Source organism: Pristiophorus japonicus, chromosome 18 (assembly GCF_044704955.1).
Source record: "Pristiophorus japonicus isolate sPriJap1 chromosome 18, sPriJap1.hap1, whole genome shotgun sequence".
Taxonomy (NCBI): domain Eukaryota; kingdom Metazoa; phylum Chordata; class Chondrichthyes; family Pristiophoridae; genus Pristiophorus; species Pristiophorus japonicus.
In genome coordinates, this window is record NC_091994.1 from 102,692,221 (window position 1) to 102,712,835 (window position 20,615).

The 20,615-nt window shown below is 45.1% G+C and overlaps 1 protein-coding gene across 3 annotated transcripts in view; it reads right to left on the bottom strand.

Moving 5' to 3' along the window:
* Positions 1-1,896: 1,896 nt before the first annotated feature.
* acot7 (acyl-CoA thioesterase 7) overlaps positions 1,897-20,615 on the bottom strand; it is a 273,074-nt gene continuing 254,355 nt past the window's right edge. For all 3 annotated transcript variants that reach the window (XM_070861014.1, XM_070861013.1, XM_070861015.1), the window contains one exon: positions 1,897-2,221. In XM_070861014.1, the coding sequence (XP_070717115.1) occupies positions 2,123-2,221 (99 nt within the window). In that variant the 3' untranslated portion in view covers positions 1,897-2,122. The remainder of the gene's footprint in view (positions 2,222-20,615) is intronic.

Below are 20,615 nucleotides of genomic sequence, written 5' to 3' on the forward strand. Positions count from 1 at the left end.
CGGCCGTGATGCACTTAGGAGTGCTGGCCAGCAGCGCGGCGGAAGTGGGGGGAAGCGGTGCAGTGATGCTCACCACCGGGAAACCGTGGCAGGGCAATTGGGCCGATTTCTGGTGGTAAAAAGCCTTAAGGGAAGGGGCAATTTCGGACCCAATGTCTTCAGTCTTTCCAGTATTTAGTTGGGATGGGGTAAATTCTTGCTCACAGCAGGAAGGAACACAGGTCAGGTAACTTCTGTCTGCACACTAAATGACTCTTTTCATTACACATTTTAAAGTAGTTATCCCAGTTCAGTTACAGGATCACAATCCATTTTGCAAAACAAATGGACAAACAGTAAATGCACAAAGTTCATTAGATTGAAAACTCTTTGAATCAATGTAAACGTAATGTAGCACCTTCAAGCTGAACTGTCGATTTACTGCAATTGAATTTTAAGGTACAGTGTACTCCATTTCAGCACTGCTCAGTCAGCGGGCTCCCGATATTCTTCAAAATAATGCCCTGGGATCATTTACATCCCCGAGAGAGTAGACAGGATCTCGGTTTAACGTCTCATGTGAAAGACAGCACCTCTGGCAGTGCAGCACTCCCCTCAGTACTGCATTGAAGTGCCAGCCTGGAATATATGCTCAAGTCTCTGGAGTGGGACTTGAACCTGTTATGTATGCATGCCAACAATGTAATGATGTACTGTAACACTGAATGTACCTTCATCCTGTATACACCTTACCTGTACACCAGAGGGTGCTGCTGCTGGAGACCTAAGAGTCACCTGTACACTGCAGGTAACCCAGTATAAAAGGGAGCTCACCTCTTGGTGTCCTCACTCTAGGAGCTGCAATAAAGTCTGTACAGTTCAAATGCCATACCCCTGCCTCGTGGAGTCATTAACAGAGTGCCTACATACACAATAACTGGCGACGAGGCAGAACCTGCAGACTCAGACAAGAGAGTGCTATCCACTGAGCCACGGATGTAAAACGGATGCAACCAGGTCCAATTTCTACCCCCTGGACTCTGTGACTCAGTACTGCATGACCAGTGAGTTCAACCACTGGGCCATCACACTGATGAATGGAAGCAATTCTCTTAGCCTTGAGTATACTAATGAACTGAGTCGAATCTCCTAACATACTGATAAACTGAAGATAGATCATGGCAGCGTACAATGCAATAAGAAACTGGAGACCTAGTCTCCAAGCTATCAGCATGCTGAGGATGTGAAGGTACATTTCCTGGGATTAATTTGCTGCCTTTTCTATCAGTGCACCTTCATCCAAAGCAAAACATGTTGTCATCTCAAGGCCTTCAATACACTGCGTGGCTACGTGCAACACAATAAATATCAGCTTAGTCCCCGGGATGACTCAGTGAGTTTATCCAATGGGTAACTGAGCCACAGAGACCAGAAACTTTTTTTTAAAGTTACCTTATTGTGCAGCCCAGTGGAGTAGGAGTGCTTTGCCTGCCTCCACAGCAATGCCACGAACCGTTACATGCCCTCGCTTGTCCTCTCCCCTTCCTCACATTGGTGCCAGATGGAAGGCCTGTCATTAACTCGCCTCTCCTCGCTCCCTCCCAGGACCTACCTGAGGACTGCTGGTGGTGTTGCAGGGATCCGACATTCGTCCTTGCTTCACCAGCGAGCTGCTTGGGAAAACGTAGCAGACGTCTGCTGCTCACTGGGCTTATTAAATCAAGGCCCAACACCGATTGGGCCTCGCTGCTACTTGTTCTGGAGCAGGGATCAATCCCTTTGCCCAGTTCATGCGAGCACCTGTTTCCCCAGCCAGAAGTCACCATTTTCGCAGGGCGTGGGGTGAGGAAACAATTGTCAGAGTAAACAATTGTCAGAGTAAAAGGAGGAAATAAATGAAAGAAATACCAAGTCCTCTTGTAAGCCAAAGCCTGGCAGCGTTTATTCCTATAATGATATATTTTCAATAATTGAATACCTCAATGGAATGCATAGTTTCACTTAAACAGATTACTATATAGATTTCAAATAATACACAATAGTGCTTTGGTTAACATTGAAGACTTAAACACTTTTCAAGTAATACAGTGCTGAATGTGAGTTGGTTCTCGTTAGCTGCCTTGGGCTATTGATGGATTGAGCGTCATTGGCCCTTATGTGCTAGAGGCATCCTTTTGGCTTTGGTCTGTAAGTATCGGCTTCTTCCTTCTTCAAACCGTCTCTTTTCACCTTCCGTTTCAATCTGTTAATAAAAAAATAATTGGATATTAGTTGATGCGTGTCAAGCATGGGAGGGTGGAGGTCAGGTGTACGATTTGATCTGCTACACGTGATAAAACCTGCTTTAACAGGCTCGAGGAGGCCGTAATAATCATATTCGATCGAAATTCAGCCTTGTTCCTTAATTAAGAAACATGTCATGCATTATTAACATCTTTTAGCATAGATGATGAGCCTAATAACACAACATGTTTTCTGAAACTGCCTTGGGATAGAAAACAATGTCAATTAGCACCATCCAGCAGTATAACTGACTGTTCTTATAAAGCAGCAAATCACGTGATTTACCATGAGCAATGCCACGGGAGATCTTCGTGTATGTGGTCACGTTTCAAAGTTCAGTCAATGCTGTTACTGAGGCAAAGTGTCAGCGTGGCTCTTTTGGAGGGCATTCTGACCTCTGTGCCAGGTCATGCATTCAAGCCCAACTTCAAGCACTCGATCATATAATCTAAGCTGAAACTTCAGTGCAGTACCAAGGGAGTGCTGCATTGTTGGAGCTGCTGTCTTTTGGATGAGATGTTAAATCAAGGTCGCTACTGCTCGTTAGTGCCAATATTAAAGATCCCATGGGCCTTTTTGAATAGAAGCCGAGAATTTGTTTGTGTCTTGGCCAACATTCATAGAAACATAGAAAAATAGGTGCAGGAGTAGGTCATTCGGCCCTTCGAGCCTGCACCACCATTGAATAAGATCATGGCTAATCATTCACCTCAGTATCCCTTTCCTGCTTTCTCTCCATACCCCTTGATCCCTTTAGCCGTAAGGGCCATATCCAACTCCCTCTTGAAGACATCGAACAAAATGGCATCAACAACTCTCTGCGGAAGAGAATTCCACAGGTTAACAACTCTCTGAGTGAAGAAGTTTCTCCTCATCTCGGTCCTAAATGGCTTACCCCTTATCCTTAGACTGTAACCCCTGGTTCTGGACTCCCCCAACATCGGGAACATTCTTCCTGCATCTAACCTGTCCAGTCCCGTCAGAATTTTTTTGTTTCTATGAGATCCCCTCTCATTCTTCTGAACTCCAGTGAATACAAGACCAGTCAATCCAGTCTCTCCTCAAAAGTCAGTCCTGCCATCCCGGAAATCAGTCTGGTGAACCCTCGCTGCACTCCCTCAATAGCAAGAACGTTCTTCCTCAGATTAGGAGACCAAAACTGAACACAATATTCTAGGTGAGGCCTCACCAAGGCCCTGTACAGCTGCAGCAAGACTTCCCTGCTCCTATACTCAAATCCCCTAGCTATGAAGGCCAACATGCCATTTGCCTTCTTCACCGCCTGCTATACCTGCATGCCAACTTTCAATGACTGATGTACCATGACACCCAGGTCACGTTGCACCTCCCCTTTTCCTAATCTGCCGCCATTCAGATAATATTCTGCCTTCGTGTTTTTGCCAGCAAAGTGGATAACCTCACATTTATCCACATTATACTGCATCTGCCATGCATTTGCCCACTCACCTAACCTGTCCAAGTCACCCTGCAGCCTCTTAACATCCTCCTCACAGCTCACACCGCCACCCAGCTTAGTGTCATCTGCAAACTTGGAGATATTACACTCAATTCCTTCATCTAAATCATTGATGTATATTGGAAATAGCTGTGGTCACAGCACTGAGCCCTGTGGCACCCCACTCGTCACTGTCTGCCATTCTGAAATGGACCCGTTTATCCCGACTCTCTGCTTCCTGTCTGCCAACCAGTTCTCTATCCACGTCAGTATATTACCCCCAATACCATGTGCCTTAATTTTGCACACCAATCTCTGGTGTGGGACCTTGTCAAAAACCTTTTGAAAGTCCAAATACATCACATCCACTGGTTCTCCCCTTATTCTGAAATGGGAATACTGAATCCTCATTATAATTAAGCAACAATAGACACCGGAGATTGCAGCAACTTGGAATTACAGACAGAAACAGGCATCCTATGAATGACGCCACGGGAGAGCCACTAGTTTGATATCAACTTTGATCTGACAGCAGACATGATTAATCGAGGCATTAATACATCCTGGCACCATTGGAATTTATAGCTATTAAAAAGTGTCTTCAAAGAGAAAAGATGCTGTACTAAATGTTTACCTTTAAAAATAATCCAATTGCAATAATTAGTTTGTGATCGAACAGTGGGTTTTAAATAAGGGTACCATCAAGAAAAAGCCTGTTTCTGTCTGTAATTCAAAGTTGCTGCACTCTCCTGTCTCTATTGTTGCTTAATTATAATGAGGATTCAGTATTCCCATTTCAGAATAAAGGGTTGCCTATTTAAGACAGAGATGAGGAGGAATTTCTTCTCTTAGAGGGTCGTGAATCTTTGGAATTTTCTACCCCTGTGAGCTGTGGAGGCTGGGTCATTGAATATATTCAAGACAGAGATGGACAGATTTTTGAACTACAAGGGTTATGGGGAACAGGCAAGAAAGTGGAGTTGAGGCCAAGATCAAATCAGCCCTGATCTTATTGAATGGTGGAGCAGGCTCGAGGGGCCGTATGGCCTACTCCTGCGCCTATTTCTTATATTCTTATGTATGACTTGACCCACGATCTTGTCCTTTGATCGAGCTGGCTGTCCCTCAATCCGAATCTACTGTAGACCGACCTGCTTATTATGGTATCATCGCTCTTGTGAGGTTGCAGGCTTGAGCATGATGCTGCCTGACAACTGAATCAGTCAGTATGAATATGATGAGTTTTGACAGTTAACTGTAGGCTGGTGTCCAGAGGCCCCATGAAGAACATTGCAGACATGGAGAAATGGCTGCTGCAGCTCCCGCAAAGTACACAGTGCCACTGCTGAAGGTGACTGCGGGAGACTCTACAGCCTGTCATTTGTACTGCTCATGTTATCCAAACCGAAGAAATAATGACCTTGAATCCAGGATGCCTCACTGAATAACTTTTGTAGTACGCAGCCAAGTCACTCAGCAGAGGGACCTGGTAAAAAGCAGGACTCCATTTGCTCACTGTGTTCCTTAATAGAACACAACTACAGGTGTCTTAGAAAATAGAGACATTGTCATGAGGATTGTGACACATTTCAAGACCTATTCCTTGCTCTTTTGGCCAGAGATACATGCATGTGATGTCAAGCCAAAGTCAAACCCCAGCAATTTAAATGCAAATAATGCTGGTTTGAAGAATTTACAATCTAAACACTAAATGTGTTTTATTTTATTGCGCTGATAATTTTCTCCCCTCTGCTGCAGAAAGCAACAAAACTCATACTGGGGTATGGGTCCATAGGTGCTTGGCATCCTCCAGTACCTTGCCCAAGTAGGCATGCGTGAGTGTAGACAGTGAGTATCAGCAGGGCAGCATCACAGACAGCCCCGGCCTTGTCCTTACCCAATGTCGACACGCATGCACTTTCCAGCAGAAGTCACTGGATAGCGATCAGAAGCAGTAACCCTGGTTGATTTTGGTAGAAAGAATAAGGAGGCCACATACTTTTTAGAAAATACTGGTCTAAATTAGGTAGAGGTGCAAAGGGATCTAGGGGTGCAGACACATAAATCACTAGCGACGCAGGTTAATAAAGCCATAGAAAAAGCAAACAAAGCACTGGGGTTCACTTCTAGAGGGATAGAATTGAAAAGCTGAGAAGTGATGTTAAACTTGTATAGAACTTTGGTTAGACCACACTGTGCACTGTTCCGGTCTCCATATTATAAAAAGAATATAGAGGCATGGGAGAAGGTGCAAAAAGATTTACAAGGATGATATCAGAATTGAGAAGTTATATCTATCAGGAACGACTGAACATGCTGGGGAGCTTTTCTCTAGAAAAGAGAAGGTTGAGGGGTGACCTAATGAAGGTCTTTTAAGATGATGAAAGGATTTGATAGGGTAGACGTAGAAAAGATGTTTCCACTTGGGAGACCAAAACTATGGCAATAAATATAAGATAATAAATGCAATTGAGAAATCAGGAAAAACTTCTTTACTCAGAGTGATCAGCATGTGAAACTCGCAACCATAAGGACTAATTGGAGCGAATAGCAGGAAAGAAACAGAAGGTTATGCTGAAAGGGTTAGATGAAGAGGGGTGGGAGGAGGCTCGTGTGGAGCATAAACACCGGCATAGACTAGTTGGGCCGTATGGCCTGTTTCCGTGTTGTAATTTCTATGTAATATTCCCCTCTCTAGCCCCAGGACACTGAGGCCAACTCTAGTACCCCCGGTGTCATCCCAGCTGAGCTTGGCTAACTCCACTTATACTTGGTCTGTATGGCTCAGCACTACACTGGGCATTGCATGAACCCACTAATTGGGCGTGCTAAACTTTATGAATAACATAGTGATAGGAAGAACTTACAACCTAAAGAATGGCAGTTAACAGTGCAAAGAAATTGCAAAAATTACTTTAACAATGCATTGAATGTGTTAGTAAGCACTCCAATTTATTGCTTTAGAAACAGACTGCAAAATAGATACACATCCTCCTGTGCTGTAATTTACTCTCAATGCCAGTCAAAGTGTACTACACTTGACACATTTTTTGCTAGCATAATGGAATGAATTTCGAGTGTCATTCCACCAACATTACTCAACCATGTATTTGTCAGTGAACATAATGGAGGTACAGTTGGTGCCAAGATCAAGAGACTCTTAACCAAACAATCACAGAATCAATTGGTGCAGCAACAGAAAGAACTATTAAACATCATTAGTGATATCCACTGAGCCACGAGTTAAACAGCCGAGGCTAGCGCCTGTCCAATACTTAAATGACTAGCACAGCAAAGTATCATCTGAGCAGTTTCTGGTTTAGAATTATGGTGGCAATATTGAAAACTCTGACATTGACTCAGTCAAGCCACCTGTTATTTTACCCCTCGCACTGCATACTATTTTTCTGCTTCTCAGCCTTCCGACTTGAATCCCTCTTGGATAAACCCACAGCTGTTTTCTGCCCCCCTCTCGGCATTCTCCAAAGAGCCCATTGAGGCACCCGCCGCTCCCTCTTTATGAGCAGCGACCCTAATTGTCCCACCCTCCTCTCTTATCGACCTCCCCTCCCAGTGCACCCACAGGGTCTAATACTGCCACTCTTACAAAAACCACATCCACCATGGCCCTGGATTTTATTCTTCACTAGGAAGGACCTATTTCCCTTAGCAGAGGGGTCAACAACCAGGGAGCATATATTTAAAGTAATTGGTTGGATGCTTAGAGGGGATTTGAAGGGAAATGTCTTCACCCATAGGGTGGTGGGGTCTAGAAACTGCCTGAAAAGGGTGGTAGAGGCAGAAACCCTCACCACATTTAAAGGGTACTTGGATGAAGTGCCGTAATCTACAGGGCTACAGACCAAGAGCTGGAAAATGGGATTAGGCTGGATTGCTCTTTGTTGGCCAGCACAGACCCGATGGGCCAAAATGGCCTCCTTCAATGCTGTAAATTTCTATGATTCTATAAACTGTCACTTTATCCCCTCACTTCCCTTTACCTACAAAAAGTACCAGATCATGAACTTCTTTGTCACTAAAATTGAGACCATCCGTTAAACTGCTGGTCTTGCTCTCTCCCACTTCCCCCCCAAAGCCAAAGTCCCTGCCCCAGATCTCAATCTGTTTTTTCTCTAGTTTCTTTCCAAACTCTCCTCATGCCCTCTGAGTTCACCTTGTCCATAAGACTCCCTTCACCCACTAAACTGCTGACCACCCAACTTCTCTCCCTAATCCCCATGCTATCTGACATTGTAAATGGTTCCCGTCCTTGGGTATTGCCCTGTTCCCTTTTAAATCCACCGTTATCATCACCCTCGACCCTTCTGTCCTTGCAAATGGCCACCCCATCTTCAACCTCCCTTTCCTCTCCAAAGTATATTGTTGCCTCCCAAAACCATGCCCATCTTTCCCAGAACTCCTTATTTGAATCTCTCCAATAAAATTGCAACCCTTTGAGTACAAAAAAGCTAGGCTGACAATCCAGTGCAATGCTGAGGGAATGCTGCACTGTCGGAGGTGCCGTCTTTCAGATGAGACGTGAAACCGAGGCCCCCGTCTGCTCTGTCAAGTGGACATAAAAGATCCCATGGCACTATTTCAAAGAGGAGCCGGTGTCCTGGCCAATATTTCATCATCATATGCAGCCCCTCGGAATCGAGGAAGACTTGCTTCCACTCTTAAAAAAGGTGGCTGAACAATTCAATATGAGAACCACAGACTCTGTCACAGGTGGGACAGATAGTCATTGAGGGAAAGGGAGGGTGGGACAGGTTTGCTGCACGCTCTTTCCGCTGCCTGCGCTTGATTTCTGCATGCTCTCGGTGATGAGACTCGAGGTGCTCAGCGTCCTCCCGGATGCACTTCCTCCACTTAGGGTGGTCTTTGGCCAGAGATTCCCAGGTGTCGGTGGGGATGTTGCACTTTATCAGGGAGGCTTTGAGGGTGTCCTTGTAACGTTCCTTTGCCCACCTTTGGCTCGTTTGCTGTGAAGGAGTTCCGAGTAGAGCACTTGCTTGGGAGTCTCATGTCTGGCATGCGGACAATGTGGCCTGCCCAGTGGAGCTGGTCAAGTGTGGTCAGTGCTTCAATGCTGGGGATCCCTCAATCAACATAACAAAAAACAGATTATCTGATCATTATCACACTGCTGTTTGTGGGAGCTTGCTTGTGCGCAAATTGGCTGCCACGTTTCCTACATTACAACAGTGACTACACTTCAAAAGTACTTCATTGGCTGTAAAGAGTTTTGAGACGTCCGGTGGTCGTGAAAGGCACTATATAAATCCAAGTCTTTCAATGAAACAGCCTTAATCAAAGTCACAAACAACAGCCTCTGTGACTGTGACTACGGCGCACTATCCCTCCTCAGATCTTTCTGCAGCCTTTGGCATGATCGGCCTCCTCAAAGACCTCTGCTTTCACCCCAGTATTGGTGGCCACATCACCAGTCATCTACATCCCATGCTCTGGAATTAGTTCCTACTTAAAACCTACCTATTTGACTAAGTTTTTAGTCACCCCTCCTAATATGCCTTTGGCTCGGTGTTCATTTACTTCTGATTGCACTCCTGTGAACTCCCTTGGGACGTTAATCTCCGCTTATGCCACTATATTTTTCTCAGCACTTTTGAGTTAATGCTGCTCTCTTTTTGTAGAGTTTTTAAAGTCCTGTGCAGCACGTTTTGCACCAGTTTAGGCCAGTGCACCAAGCTGCAAGGTTTCAAGAGAACTGATAAATTTATTTTGAATCATCCATGCCAGATATTTACTAGCATTTCCGTTTTGTTGGCACGCTCTGAATTCTGATGGGTTTGCTGCGTTGCACATGCTCGGAAATGGAAAGCTAATTATTCCAAGCGTATCGTGCTCGAGGTGCTATGGAGGAAAAAAAAACACACAGCTAATTAACAAGGAGCATGTTACCAGAAAGTAATGACATGCAGCTGTCACATTTTTCTAACAGCATGTCTCCGTGGCTTAACTGGTTAACGATGTCGTTTACTAAATTGGGGATCATCGATTCGAATCCCAGTAACGCCTAGATTCCTTTTCACCCAGGCGGGTGGCATGGTTTTAATGTTTATGTTTATTTTCAGGTAAACTCAAAAGAGTTTCAGTAAGAATCCTGACTGTCCACCTGCCCAGGTACTTCCACACAAGTCGCTCTGCTTCAGTAACAACATGATAAATGACCCAATGTACTTCACAAGGCATTCGATATATTTATGCAACAATCATTATATGTCTCAGAACTGTGCGAGGCCTATGGATTGAACTGCACGACTACTGCATCAGATTTCACAGAATTATAGAAACTGCATCACAGGCGGAGGACAATCAGATTATTGTGCTTTGCTGATGGAGCTATTTGCTGTAGATTTTGACGACTGGGGAGGGCTGTGTGGTGGAGGACCTTTGTCTTATGGACGTTTGGTGTAAGGCCTATGCTTTCATATGCCTCGGTGAAGTTGCTGATGATGGCTTGGAGTTCGGCCTCTGAGTGTGCGCAGACGCAAGCGTCGTCCGCGTACTGTAGTTCGATGACAGAGGATGGGACGATCTTGGATCTAGCCTGGAGGCAACGAAGGTTGAACAGGTTCCCTCTGCTTCTATAGTTTAGTTCCACTCCAGCGGGGAGCTTGTTGAGAGTGAGATGGAGCATTGCAACGAGGAAGATCGAGAAGAGCGCTGGCGCGATGACGCAGCCCTGCTTGACCCCATTCCGGACGTGGATTGGGACGAGCGAGGGACTGCTTGATAAAGTGCAACATCTCCACCGACACCTGGGAGTCCCTGGCCCAAGACCGCCGTAAGTGGAGGAAGAGCATCCGGGAGGTTGCTGAGCACCTCGAGTCTCGTCGTCGAGAGCATGCAGAAAACAAGCGCAGGCAGCGGAAGGAGCGTGCGGCAAACCAGACTCCCCACCCACCCTTTCCTTCAACCACTGTCTGTCCCACCTGTGACAGAGACTGTAATTCCCGTATTGGACTGTTCAGTCACCTGAGAACTCACTTTTAGAGTGGAAGCAAGTCTTCCTCGATTTTGAGGGACTGCCCGTGATGTTTCGCTGTAATTCCGTTTTCCCTATCGTTTTATATTTTTTTCAAATACTTATCAAATTCCCTTTTAAATGATGTTAAGTCTGTATCTCCATAGTCACTTGCCGTGAAGCATTCCAGGTTTAAATAATCCTCTGTGTGAAAGAAAAATGCTTCTAACTTCCACCTTTGCTCTTCAGATATTAATGATGATTCACCAATCACCGGAAACAATCTTCCATTATTTGCCAACTCCAAACCCTCTAGAAGCTTGAAAGCCTCTATGATTCCAGCACCCTTAATCTTTATATTTTTGCAGAATAATGGCTCCATTTTAGAAGCCTTTCCTCACAATTGCTTGGTATTATTCAAGTGAATCTAGATCTACGTTTAATAACTAATAACACAAGAGCAGCATAAATACAGGACTTGTAATGAACACGATTCATATATTTTTTTTTTCCTTCTAAGCGTCGCTGGCAAGGTCAGCATTTATTGCCCATTCCTAATTGCCCTCGAGAAGGTGGTGGTGAGCCGCCTTCTTGAACCGCTGCAGTCCTTGTGGTGAAGGAACTCCCACGTTGCTATTAGAGAGGGAGATCTAGGATTTTGACCCAGCGACGATGAAGGAATGACGATGAAGGAACGACGTTATATTTCCAAGTCAGGAAGGTGTGTAACTAGGAGGGGAACTTGCTGGTGATGGTGTTCCCATGCGCCTGCTGCCCTTGCCCTTCTAGGTGGTAGAGGTCATGGGTTTGGGAGGTGCTGCCGAAGAAGCCGTGGCAAGTTGCTGCAGTGCATCTTATACATGGTACACACTGCAGCCACAGTGCGCTGGTAGTGGAGGGAGTGAATGTTGAAAGTGGTGGATGGGGTGCCAATCAAGCGGGCTGCTTTGTTATGGATGTTGTCAAGCTTCTTGAGTGTTGTTGGAACTGCACTCATCCAGACAAGTGGAGAGTATTCCATCTCACTCCTGACTTGTAGATGGTGGAAAGGCTTTGGGATGTCAGGAGGTGAGACACTCGCTGCAGAATACCCAGCGTCTATTACCCCCTCTTGTTGCCACGGTATTTATGTAGCTGGTTAAGTTTCTGGTCAATGGTGAACCCCAAAATATTGATGGAGGGGAATTTGGCAATGGTAATGCCGTTGAATGTCAAGGGGCAGTGGTTAGACTCTCACATTCTTTTGTCTTATAACACTTCTGTGAAGCTGTGGGACGTTTTACTACGTTAAAGGCGCTATATAAATACAAGTTGGTATTGTTGTTGGAGATAGACATTGCCTGGCACTTGTGTGACTCGAATGTTACTTGCCATTTATCAGCCCAAGCCTGAATGTCGTCCAGGTCTTGCTGCATGCGGGCATGTCAGATGAGTGGATGGCCTATCAACTTGTAAGGAATAAAGTCACAAAGTGCCATGAGTGGGATAATCTATGGCTTCTTGTCATGTTTTCAGTTTCCACAGCATCCGTGAAGTCATTAACATATAAAAGGACAGTGCATTCATGTCAAATTGTTTGGCAAACTGTTTTTTTTCGGGAGGAGGAAGAGCTAATCGCCATTATCACCATGGTGATATCATGTGCAAGTGTTGCAAAGATGTGTTTGGACAGTATTTGTGGCAGCACAGGGGAGAAGATTCACTCTAATCAGTAGGCACAACTGACACTGCACATCGCTCAGGAAGATTTCTTGTGTTTTGTTTACAAATATCAACAGAGATCTTCCTGAAGTTCATTTATATTTCCGCCACATGGAGATAGATATAGATAACACAGCAGTTCTACACATGGTTTGTATTTGCAACAAACACGAAAAAGGTTTTCCAAGCCATTATTTCATGAAAACAGTGACCCCTTTAATGATGATTAATGCGAGACAGAATGACATAGTGCCTTTTCTGAGAAAGGGAACAGTTCTGCTTGTAGCTCAAACTCAAATCCATTCCAAAAGCTCAAATGCAAATCCACAATCAAAAGGTTGTTTAAAAAAAAACCAAATCAAAAACACACCAGAGAAAAGCTGAGAATCCAGCCCATGCAATGTCATCTGTCTTTTGTTTCACAGGTGACTTTCTGTACCTCCTCTTCCCCAGTGAAATGAAAGGGAAATTCTGTTGCTGCTTAATGATCATAGGTGCCATTCGGCCCTTCGAGCCTGCACCGCCATTCAATATCATGGCTGATCATGCAACTTCAGTACCCAACTCTCGCCTTCTCTCCATACCCCCTGATCCCCTTAGCTGTAAGGGCCACATCTAACTCCCTCTTGAATGTCTCCAACAAATTGGCCTCAACAACTTTCTGTGGTAGAGAATTCCACAGGTTCACCACTCTCTGGGTGAAGAAGTTTCTCCTCATCTCGGTCCTAAATGGCTTACCCCTTATCCTCAGACTGTGACCCTGGTTCTGGACTTCCCCAACATTGGGAACATTCTTCCTGCATCTAACCTGTCCAGTCCCGTCAGAATTTTATATGTTTCTATGAGATCCCCTCTCATTCTTCTAAATTCCAGTGAGTATAAGCCTAGCCGATTATTAATGTAATTAATGATTGTGAAAACAATTATGAAAACAAGTCAGTAACATTTCTTCTTAACTTTTTTCCCCTTCATTTCTGAAGTAGAAAACAGGCATTGTGCTTCTGTCAGGACAGTTATACTCAACAAAAAATAGAAACTAACCGGTATAAGCTTCCAGTGATAACAAAGATGTTTGCCCCCGTTTACTAGTGCTAGCAAAAAAAAAAGCCAACAGGCGAATAGGGTGAAAATGTCCACCGATTTTTTATTTGCATTTATATAGTGCCATTAACACAGTAAACATCCCAAGGTGCTTCACAGGAGAGCCGGGTGGTGAGCAGGAACAGAAAAGTCAGGCGAGATGACAAAACGCATAGTTAAAGAATCAGGGCTTGAGGAGGATGGAAAGAGGGTTGACCCAGAAGGCTGAAAGGTTTTGAGGAGAGTTGATCCCAAGATGTGAAACAGAGGGAGGGGGATAAACACAGAAGGCCAAGCTCAGAAGACTCGAGGGCATGGACTTTGATTTAGGGTGAGGAGTTAACAGAGACAGGATGAGATAAGGCCAGAGAGAGAGCTGTAAATGAGGATGAGGAGGTTGGATTCAGTGTGCTGGGAACAGAGGGCCAATGGGGGTTGGGAAGGGCAGGATAACGTGCGAGTGGGACGTAGAGCAGGACAGATTAATAGCTGCACAGTTCCTAACGAGCCGGGACTTTGTACAGCGTGAAGCTGGTGTTGGAGAAATCCAAGCTGGAAGAAAGAAAAGCATGGATAATGCAATCAGTGGCAGTGGAGGTGATATAAAGGTGCAGGCAGGCAGTATCATGGAGGTGGAAATAAGTGGCCTTGCCAAGGCTAGGATTTGAAAGTCAGCTCAGAATGGAATGACACCGAGGTTATGCACGGTTGGGTCAGCCTATAGCTGGGTGGAGTCAGAGGGTAAAGAGGAGGATGGCATTAACGAAGGGACAAAATATATCCGGCACGGGCACTACAGCAGAAAGATTTCAAGTTCTATGAGAGGAACCCAATGGAAATGAGAAGCACTTGCTTTGTGCTGAATTCTCTTTTGCATATTTTCATGCTTTTCAACTACAAAGGCAAGTGAAATGGACTCTTTAAAAGCTACAGCAGATGGGGCACACACTTCAGAGGAATCAGCTGCACTCCAGAATAAAAATAAAACATTTGATCTATTTTTCTCGTGGCACCTGTGTTTAATATGAAAGAGAAAAACTCAGCGAGTGACTTTTCTTAATTGTGTAACAAGGTTCTATTAATATGGATGACTCGTTGTTTATATAACGTGTCATCTTCAATGGCTGCACTGATGATAAATTTAGTTCCAATTTTCCTTCCCTTCTCTCCGAAAGGTGTTGGATTAGTGTTGGGCTACAGTTCTATGGCTGCCAGATGTCCTCACCCGATATGCCATTATTCCTGTATGAGCCTCTGCCACAGCGTAAGCACAATCCAGACCTCCTGATGTGCAATCACACAGACTTTCCACGAGAGATCACCGGATCGTGATCAGGAGCAGGAATGCTGCCGATTTTTCCCTTCCTTGACTCGGAGATGCCGAACTCAGTGTTGGGGCCGCTATTGCTACAACGGACGAGATCAATTAAATCAGCACAGTCCAGCAAACGAACCTGGGTCCTTCTGGGCCGTGTGCCATAGTACCGCACCAGGTATTCACATCCTTTTTAGTTCTCGACGCCAACCCAATGAGCCTGAGTTATGTTGCCGCGCTGGTTTCAGGAGAGCAGTACAATACCAACCTCCCTGTCCCATTTCAACCGTCTACATTTCCACATTGGTGATGAGTAGACAGCAGTGAAAACTGACTGAAGATAAAGGAGCGGTTGCAACTATTTATTACAGTAGGCATTACCAGGGTGATGATTGCTCCACCGCCCTCCACCCCACTTTTGGTGATTTGAGGAGTGCAGACGTGGCGCCAACAGCTATTATACGGCAAAGGCTCCATGTGACACTGACAGATTAAATGTAAAATAGGCACAGCCACAATTCACCTCAGGACTCAGGCAAGAAATCTTGTGCAATACATCATTTCTTACATCCCGTTCAAATTGTTATATGAACCAGACTGCTATTTTATATTGCTTTTTTAGTCGTTCCTTTTACATATTAAAAATGGACCCCTGCTAGAATGCAATTATTGTACTATACATATTTCTCAGCAGATGAGTCTTAATATGTGTGCTCAAGGCTGCAATTTACATTCACATACTCTGGCCTAATGCTCGCTCCCTGCCTCACTGAGCACCTAGCTCCAAAGACCCCGATAATAATGCACTTCAAGCTCTGCAATTCAGCTGCTCCCCTGCAATGGATGGATGGTACGTTAAGCAGAAAAAGGTCACATTAGTGATGCTCCCCTGAGGTTGGAGCCGAAGCACATTGTTGGGACAGAAATCTAACAGAGCTTTACTCCGTGACTAACCATGCTAGGTGTGACCTCGGGTTTGCTTGGTACTGACACCGGGTGCCTGAAACAGGTTCCTATCCAAAGCAATGACATCCCTCACTTTGATTAGCACAAAAATTGAGACAAAAGCCCCGATTTTAACCTAGCCCATCCTATGGGAACGATGCAGGTTGGGGGTAAAAAAAAATGATGGCCGGGCAGAAGCTGAAGTGTTCCCCCCCCTCCACCCCGCACCATTTTATAATAACAACTTGCATTTATATTGTGCCTTTAACATAGTAAAACATCACAATACGCTTCACAGACATAATTTAACACCGAGCCATAAAGGCGATATTCTGACAGGTGTCCAGCAGTTTGGTCAAAGAGATAGGATTTAAGGAGCGTCTTAAAGGAGGAGAAAGAAGAGGTAAAGAGGCGGAGAGGGTTAGGGAGGGAATAAATAGCCGAAGGCACGGCCACCAATGGTGGAGCGAAAGAAATTGAGGATGCTCAAAAGGCCAGAGTTGGAGGACGCAGAGACCTCGGAGGATTGCAGGTCTATGAGAAGGTTGTGGACTATTACGTCACTGGCGGCGCGGCACTAGGGGCCAAATCTGACAAACGGACCTGGCAACAGTCATCGTTGGGGCCGGAAGATGCCAAGGTGAGCATTTAAATTGACCTTTCTGTTGGCCGGGAGGAACAGGAGTACTCCCCCGGACCCTGCAAGAGGACCTCCGGTTTCCCCAACCCCGGCTTTCCGTTTCCATACCAGTGCCAGCATCGCCTGTGGAAAGCCCCCACACTAACTTCATGCTGGCCTCTTCTGGCTCCCGTCTCAAGTTCTGCTCCCGCCTGCCAGCCCTGATGTCACTCGCGCCTGGCAGGTGGTAAAATGGCCCAGGCCTTAGGCTGAAGTCTCTTCAGGGATTCCCTGCCCGCTAACCATTAAAATCGACCCTAGAATACTTGATCATCCTGCTTAAAGCCAAAAAAACTGGATTTCCTTTTAACCGATGTACTAAATAAACATTTTTATAATTAAATGGGCTTCATTTTAGCAGGTAAATTGAGTTGCAACTTCCTACAATCTGATTGGTCTCAAAACTAGAGCTGAAAGCACCCTACAACCTTGCAGTTAGTGACCTACTAACCTTTGAACTAGAGCTTAGCAATGACATCGATCACATGGGTCTCTGACAATAACTGGGCTGTAACTACAGATGGTCCTTATACAGCATGTTAATTAGCAATTCTGATGGGGCCCTTCAGTAAGCTGGTGTTAGTGCACTCATCAGACAAAACAGCTTGATCGGGAAACATGACACATCTGACTGCCATTAGACTTGTTTAAAGGGACACTACCACAAACTGGACATCTTAATAGATCTGAGGAATAGTCACAATTTAATGGAAATAATTCATGACTGGGTTAGAAAGGCACCAACACCAATTAATAGCTTGTATGAACTGTCTCAGCAATATACCAAGCACAAATACTCAAGCACAGACATGGACACAGGATTTACAAGGATGATACTACAACTGAGAGGGTACAACCATCAGGAAAAACTGAACAGGCTGGGGCTCTTTTCTCCAGAAAAGAGAAGGCTGAGAGGTGACCTGATTGAGGTCTTTACAATTATGAGGGGGTTGGAAAGGGTAGATGTCGATGTTTCTATTTGTGGGTGAGTCCACAACTAGGGGCCATAAATAAATCCAGTAAGGAATTCAGGAGAAACTTCTTTACTCAGACAGCGGCCAGAATGTGGAACTTGCTACCACAGGGAGTGGATGAGGCGAATAGTATTGGTGCATTTAAGGGGAAGCTGGATAAGTACATGAGGGAGAAAGGAATAGAAGGATATGCTGATGGGGTGAGGATGGGTGAAGGCTCGTGTGGAGCATTAACTCCGGCTTGGACCACTTGGACCGAATGGCCTGCTTCTGTGTTGTAAATTCCATGTACTATTAGGGAATTTTAAATATTTTTGTTTACATTATTATCCAACTCCACTATCAAGGGTTCAGCGGGTCACTGTTGTGAGATGAAACTATTAGACAAGTTTTCTACTTCTAAAATTAGGAGTTACTCACAATCACATCTGGCTTTTTGCTGAGTTTTGAGTACTCTTCTACATAGAATGACAGATTGTACAGCACAGAAACAGACCATTTGGCCAACTAACCCATGCTCCACACAAGCCACCTCCCTCCCTCTTCATCTAACCCTATCAGCATAACGTTCTATTCCTTTCTGTCTCGTGTGTTTATCTACCTTGCATCTATGCTATTCACCTCAACTGCTCCTTGTGGTAGCAAGTAGTTTTCAACTAGAGTATTCCAGTACAGTCGCATAACCATGAATGCCCTGCAGTTTGCTCGGGGCAAGATTCGGTTTCCCTTTATAGTTTCAATATGTATCGCAAGATGGATGGAATGCAGTCTGAGTATGGCACCTGTGCAATTCAAAACTTTCCTTTGTTAGCATGTAAAATGCAAAGCATTCGAGCCCACAACCATGTGGTAATCTGCTTCTTTACTTATCCCAGCTGAATGCGGCTTCACGTGCAAGAGGAGTCTGCAGTTTATTCACCCAGCCTTTTTGCTGAATGACAAAGAACGAACTCGCATTTATTTAGCACCTTTCACATTTTCAGAATGTCCACGTTTTCCACATTACTTGTTATGTGGGCAAGTGCGACAGCCAATTTAAGCACAGCACTGTCCCTCAATAGCAAATGAATGATTTAATTACTAGATAATCTGTTTTTGCAGTGATCGAGGGAGGAATATTGGCTGGCACACTCGGAGAAATCTCCACTCTTCTTCAAATAGTGCCGTGCACAGGCAGATGGCGCTTTGGTTTAATGGCTCATCTGAAAGGCAGGTCCCATAATGCAGCACGCAAGTGCCAACTTGCATTATCTGTTTCAGTCCACAATGTTCTGATTAAGAAGCAAGAGGGTTTATCAACTAAGCCAAGTTGAATTTGAGGCAAGAGTCTGCAGCTTGCTTACCCACTCTCCTTGCTAATGCCCTTGCTTCTCTTGATCTTTCTTTTGTTCTTCCCAAGCCCCAATTATATTATCCACTCTCTTCCTCCTCTCTGCATCCTAAATTCATTGAAATCAAGGCTGCGATTCCCATTCTCTCTCATTCATTCTCAGATCTTCAAAACTACGGAATTTCCAAATTACCTTGGTCTTTCCTTCCTTCTGCAATTGCCCTGTTTTTACAGCCCAAGCTAGGGGTCATCCAATTTCTACTCCATTTACCTCATGTGCTCTTCTCAATCATAATGGACCATAAACCTTCACCTAGGTTCCCTCAGTTAAAATAAAAATTACTTAAGGAGGGATGTTTGTATAAGGCTGGGCCTTGCTTGCTCGCTCATTGGACCCAAAGTATAGAAGCCCAAGACTCAGTGATCCCTTCAGCTTTGTGACAGAGTCTGAAGTCCAGTCGCCTGACCTTCGAGCAGGAGGATATTTCACTGAGCTCAGGGTCTATCTGTGCGAAGAGAATAAAATATACATTTTAAAGAATCAACGATGATGAACTAGAATTGAATAAAACTCAGGAAGAATAGAGAACGAGTGTAATTCTACATGTTAAGGTAGTAATGCCTAGTCTGATGCTATGCTTCAAGCACTTTTAGCTGCAATGATTCATGTAGAGCCTCTGAAATTGTCCGTATTCTCTATGCCTGAGGGGTGCATCATGAATTTTTTATGAGTAACTGCGCTCAAGTGACATTCCGCATGCCTCAAAATAGCATCAGAGATGCTATTTATATCGTGTTATTTTCACTGAGAAAAAATAGCACCCACAGATCTATGCCAGGATATTCATATTGCGGAGCGAACACAAAATCAATAAAATGATTGCTCCTGTGTGTGTGTCGCATGGCAACATGTTTTCAGCTAACCAGGTGGAAACTGCTTTCTGATCCATATTTCCATCTTTTTTTCTAGTTTATAGCCAACACTTCAAAGCTGCTCACACATTCACTGAATTCAGCAGCTTCCCCGGGACTTCCAACAGGAATAAGAGGTGCACATTCAGAAATGGCCCTTTAAAGGGCAATTGCTGCTGTAAACTGGCAGGCTGAAATGGGAAATCTGCAAAGCACAAACAATAACAGGACACACCGAAACAGGACACACATCACACCAAAACAGGGCACACCGCACACCAAAACAAGGCAGCCCGAAACACGACATACCGAAACACTGAAACAGGGCGCACTGACACAGGAGACACCGACACACGACGCAGTGCCACACGACACACCAAACAGGACACGACACACTGAAACAGGGCGCACCGATACAGGAGACACCGACACACAACACAGGACACACTTAAACAGGACCCAGCGACACACCGAAACAGGACACACCGACACACCGAAACAGGGCACAGCGACACACCGAAACAGGGCACACCGACACACCGAAACAGGGCACACCGACACACCGAAACAGGGCACAGCGACACACTGAAACAGGACACACCGACACACTGAAACAGGACACAGCGACACACTGAAACAGGACACACCGACACACTGAAACAGGGCACAGCGACACACTGAAACAGGGCACAGCGACACACCGAAACAGGGCACACTGACACAGGGCACACTGACACACTGAAACAGGACACACCGACACACGGCACACTGACACAGGGCACACTGAAACAGGACACACCGACACACTGACACAGGGCACACTGACACACTGAAACAGGACACACCGACACACGGCACACTGACACAGGGCACACTGAAACAGGACACACCAACACCGACACACTGAAACAGGACACACCGACACACTGAAACAGGACACACCGACACACTGAAACACAACACAGCGAAA